Raw genomic sequence first — 5,497 nt, 5'->3', positions numbered from 1 at the left:
ATTTATCTTCATTTTCCAGTAATAAAAATTTGCCCCTTCAGTTCTAGACTTTACATTGCCCGATTATTAATTCGTTTAGCATTCTTGATCCTTCTATTTATTCACTTTGAAGTATTGGATTATGGGTACTTGTTATTTTCCTGGTGTTGTGAAGACTGAAGAGCGATTTAGTGGATCAGATCTTCATTGTTTTCTTTGGTGTGTGCAAGAACAACTCAAAATAGGTATTATTCTTATACTTTAATGAGTTTTTTAACCATAAAATTTTGATAATTGTGATTTACTTTAGCAGTAATTCGTTCTATAGTTTGTGAATTACTCAGTATATTTTGTAATGGGATAAATTGTTACCTGTTTGATACATTAATTCATTATTTGATTATTATTGTGATTATTTAATTTACCTACGCATCCTCTTATTGCAGTAAAAATATGGAAAACCATGTTGATGAAAATGGGATCGTTCACTTGGACAACGAGATTCAACTGGAAGAGGTTGATGGAGTAAAAAATGAAGACATAGCTAATGAAGGCATAGATGTTGATGTGGATGACCCCAGGTATAGAGGATGACCCTTCTATGCCGAAATCACGGAAAAGGGCTCCATGGTGGGATGATTTATCACTTGTGGTACTTCCGAATGGTGTGCAAAAGGCGGAATGTAAGTACTGTAAAATTTTACTGTCATACCGTAAGGGTGGACCTACTTCACATTTGTCTCGTCATTTGGAAAAATGTACAAAGAGGTACATCTATGAGAGGAAACAAAGGAAAATAAATTTTATGTCAGCCGATTGTAATGGCGAGGGTTGTAGTAGTACAATCATTCCACCCCTTCAAGATGGTAAACTCGATATGTTAAGAATGAGAGAGGTCGCTGCCCACTGGATATTTATGCATGAACAGCCATTTTCAATATTGGAAGAGGAAGGTTATAACTTGATGATGAAAAGGGCCCGACCTGAGTGGACAAAGATATCTCGTAATACTGGGAAAACTGATTATGTTAAGGTGTATGAACAAGAAAAGAAGAAACTGAAAACCGTTTTAAATCAAGTTGGAAAGATTTGTTTGACAACTGATTTGTGGCAATCTTCTCCTCAAAAGATGGGATATATGGTTGTTACAGGCCATTTTGTTGATTTAAACTGGAAGATGCAAAAACGAGTCTTAAATTTCTTTCATTTACCTCCCTCTAGTAAAGTTCAACAATTGTCTAATCCTATATATAGGTGCTTGCAAGATTGGAGCATAGCGAATAAGGTAATATAATGTTTCCGATAGCTTTTTATGCATTAACTTTGTTGTCATTTCTATTTACATTAAAGGCGTAAATTTACGATTTTTTGTCATCAAAATTGCAGATTGTTATGATTTCAGTTGACAATGCTTCCACTAATGATTCTTGCATAAGGAATTTGAGGGAGACCTTTTCAAGAACAAAAAGACTGATTTGTGATGGTAAAGTTTTTCATGTTCGTTGTTGTCCTCATATTTTGAACATCATGGTCCAATTTGGACTTAAATCCATTACCTATATTATTGAGAAAGTTCATGATAGTGTGGAATATATAAGAGCTAGTGAACAAGGACAGGTATTATTTGCTGAGAAAGTTAAACAAACGCAATTGTCGTATAGAAAGTTAATTCTAGAAAATAAGACTAGATGGAATTCTACTTATGAAATGTTAGCGACAACTCTAAAATTTAAGGATGTATTTCCTTTATATGCTGAAGAAGATCCATTTTATAATTCTTATCCAAGCGTTGATGAGTGGAAAAGAGTTGAAAAGGTGTGTGAAGTTTTGAAAGTTTTTAAAAGTGTCACAAATATTATATCGGGATCGGATTATCCTACTTCAAATTTATTTCTGATGGAGGTGTATAGAATAAAATTGGTGTTGGACAAATATAAAAATGATCCGGGGGAATGGATGAAAGCCCTTATTAAAAATATGAAACAAATATTTGACAAGTATTGGGGTGAATATAATTTGTTGATGGCTTTGGGTGTTATATTAGATCCTAGGTACAAATTGAGGGGTGTTGAATATGTGTTTGGTAAAATGTATAAAGATAAACCTGCTAAAGCTAGAGAGTATATTTCGGAGATAAAAGAGACATTGTATTCACTTTACTTAGAGTTGCTGTTGAATTTGAAACATCTCGTGACGGTGCAAATGAGGAAAATTCAAGAAGTAGTGCTTCTGGCAGTGGTGTTACAAGCAACGATATTGACGATGAATTTAGATGTTATGATGTCTTTAATTATCCGAGATCCTCTTTTGATAGTTTGACTGAGAAATATCGATGAGGAGACTTACTGCTGCCAGGGCCAAGGAGAGTCACTTAAATTTGACGTTTTGAAGTGGTGGAGTTCCGAGACTTTAAAATATCGAATTTTATCTTAAATGGCACGAGATGTGTTATCCCTTCCTATAACAACAGTTGCCTCAAAAGCAACTTTCAGTGTAGGAGGTAGAGTGATTGATTCATATCGTGCTTCTTTATCTCCCGAGACAGATGAGGTATTGCTTTGTGCCGGTGATTGGTGTTGAGCTTTACATGGAGTAAAGAAAAATCAAAAGGTAATATTCACTTATTAACTACTAAGTACCGCTTCTTTACTGGTATTACTCCGTCCAAGTTCATCACACATACGAAACTGTCTTTTTACAGGTCACTTAGGAAGAGAGTGTTGACGAGGTTGTTATTATACTAGATATTTGAAAATAAGGTTGTAATGATTCATTCTGTTTTTCTTTTGTTTGTGTAATATCATTTGTTTTATTTTATGCTAAATTGACAGCATAATTCATCGTAAATCGACCCTAGAGTATGCTAAATTTCTAAAATTTTGTCTCAAATGTGTGCTTGCATGCTGTGCACTATGGGATCGCTGCTGATACAATTTCATATAAGAGTTTTGGTTGAAGGTTTGAATGTTGCGAACAAGCTACTGGACGTAAAGAACGAAATCAAGGATGCTAATCTTATCGAATTTTGGCTGTATGTCTTGCATTTTTATTTGTAGTAGTCTACTGGATGTAATCACGTAATTTTCCCTATTTTTTTTTAACAAGCGGAATATTAAATTATCTTTTCAAAGTATTCATTTTATTTGAGATATTTATTTTGCCATTTTAAATTTAGCAAACAATAGCAGTGCAACAGAGCCCGAGCTCGAGCTCGAGCTCAAACAAAATTTTATGAGCCGAGCTCGAGCTATACTTTTGAAGGCTCGTCGAGCTAAGAGCCGAGCTTGAGCTTGGTTTTTTTTATACGAGCCGAACCCAAGCCTGGGTGAGTTCGGAATCAGATCCGCTCAATTACACCCCTACCAGGTGTGACGTTGGAACAACAGTGGAAGCATTCAGGCAGGGATTACTACCCAATTGTGATTTCTACGGTGAGCTGACCAAGTACCCTTGTCATTCCTTTGAAGATATCCAGGCAAAGATAGTTGCTTCTATCAGGCTTGAGGAAGATAAAAGTTACAAGCTTGGAGGACCCTGCAATGCAAAATACTACGATATGCCAAACAGGAGAAGCGCCAACAGGGGCAATAACTACAAGAGTGGTCCATTTACCAGGCCTGATCAGTCAGAAGTCAACCTAGCGCAAGAACAAAAAGGTAAGGCTAAAGTTCATCCACCTATCTCTGAACATAACTTCTATGTTGACATTGCAGGTTTGATCCAGCGACTGGATAACATGGGACCAATGGCCAGGTCGCCCAGAAAGGCAGACAACCCAAATCCAAGGATGGACCATACCAAGTGGTGTGAATTTCACATGGATATAGGGCATACAACAGAGGATTGGTTTACTCTCAGGAAAGAAGTGGCCTACCTGCTAAAGGCAGGATACCTCAAAGATCTGATCAAAGCCAGAGGCAGGAATGAAGATCCTAGCAAAGTTAACCCGGAGCAAAAGTAGGAGCGCAATCTCTCTCCTTCACTCCACTCTATAAAGTAAAATTCATAAATGGCGGATCAAAGATTTGTGGCCTGACTAGTGATGCGTGCATTTAGACTTATTGTACCATATTTTCACGCATTTCTATGCATATTTTGTAGTGTTTAGGTACAAATGTCCCCCGAATTGTCTACTTTGGTTTCTCTTGTATTATTTGCAAGTATGAACCAGAGAGGAGCGTAATCAAGCCTAAAACATGTCCTTATGCATGCATTTAGGAGATGAGTTGAGTCGGAGCTTGGAAACTACTATTTGGTGATGCGCGTAGAAGTAAAGAAGCTAGGCGAGCAAAATAAGAGCTTCAAATTACTAGTGCCTAATTTGAAGAGCCATATCTCGAGTTCTACAACTGATAATAAAGTGATTCCAATTGGAGATGAAAGCTTATCCTCTTGATTTACAACGCCACCGAAAATGCTCTGTTTGCTCAAGTAACGAAAAAATCGCAGCCGTTTGAAGTTCAGTGCGCGAAGTAGGAATTGTGCGCTGGAAATCACTTGATTTTGTACTATAGTGTTAGATCAAGTACCTAATATCCTCGATCGAATGGTGCCTTTTTGATAGTGTTTGATCGAGTACCTAATGTCCTCGATCGAGAGGTTTTTGCTAGGAGTTACTCAATCGAGGAGTTCTAAAGTCCTTGATCAAGTACTTTTCTATCTTGTCATCAGATCCTAGGAAAATAAATATCTCCCCTATAAATAGGAGAGACATAATTAGGTTTTTGCTCTCTCGCTTTCTTTCCTCTTTTTCGAACCTGATACTATTCTTTGTTCCACTGTTTTCTGTATCCTGTTTATGTAATCTTTCTTTTACTCTCTCTCTATTTAATCATTCCTCTCTTTTGCTTATATCTTTTTATTATGTTTGTTCTTGCTCTATCTCTCATTAGTGTTTTATTAATTATTATGCGTAGCTAATTCTCTAATGCTAGAAGTAGGGGAGCCATGGTAGTATAATGATGATGCGATAGTTGGTTTAGAAGATTTAATGTGATAATTGTTTCATTAACAATATAATTATAATAGTTTGGTTGAATGCATGCAACTGAATTAGTTAATCTGGTCAAATTCAGACCTAGATCGAAAGATTGTAATGAATAGACCTGCTATGAACAATAGACTACAATAATGAGGGTGAAAGCTAAGTTAGTTGTATTTTAGAGCGGATATCGGACCAAAAGGACCTTTCCTTTACCCTTCTCACATCAGACCGACTGACCTCACCTTTAGCTGATTTGTGTAATATCATGCTGAACCGACATCCTGGCATATTTCTCTTTATCTGATCAATCTTCTATTTCATCCCTTAATTTTATTAGTTTAGTTCAAATACTCAAACCCCTCATCTTGCGACCTTAGACAGATCGAATGATAAGTAGATAGTGACCGCCTCCCTGTGGATACGATACCCGACTTACCTCTACTGCATTAGTAGAGCCAGTTTGTTTTATTTTTGAAAGGGTTGCGACAGCCGTGTCAAATTTTGGCGCCGTTGCCGGGGAGGCAACTATTTTAT

At 36.7% G+C, this 5,497-nt stretch overlaps 1 protein-coding gene across 1 annotated transcript; it reads left to right on the top strand.

Annotated features, from left to right (window-relative positions):
• Positions 1 to 580: 580 nt before the first annotated feature.
• On the top strand, positions 581 to 2,298 carry LOC141627641 (zinc finger BED domain-containing protein RICESLEEPER 1-like). The gene is made up of 2 exons (XM_074440872.1): positions 581 to 1,264; positions 1,366 to 2,298. The coding sequence occupies exons 1-2, from the start codon at positions 581 to 583 to the stop codon at positions 2,296 to 2,298; spliced, it is 1,617 nt and encodes a 538-aa protein (XP_074296973.1).
• Positions 2,299 to 5,497: the final 3,199 nt, after the last annotated feature.

This window comes from Silene latifolia, chromosome Y (genome assembly GCF_048544455.1).
Source record: "Silene latifolia isolate original U9 population chromosome Y, ASM4854445v1, whole genome shotgun sequence".
NCBI lineage: Eukaryota > Viridiplantae > Streptophyta > Magnoliopsida > Caryophyllales > Caryophyllaceae > Silene > Silene latifolia.
Note: the sequence above shows the minus strand (reverse complement) of the source record. Positions and strands in the feature narration are given on the sequence as shown.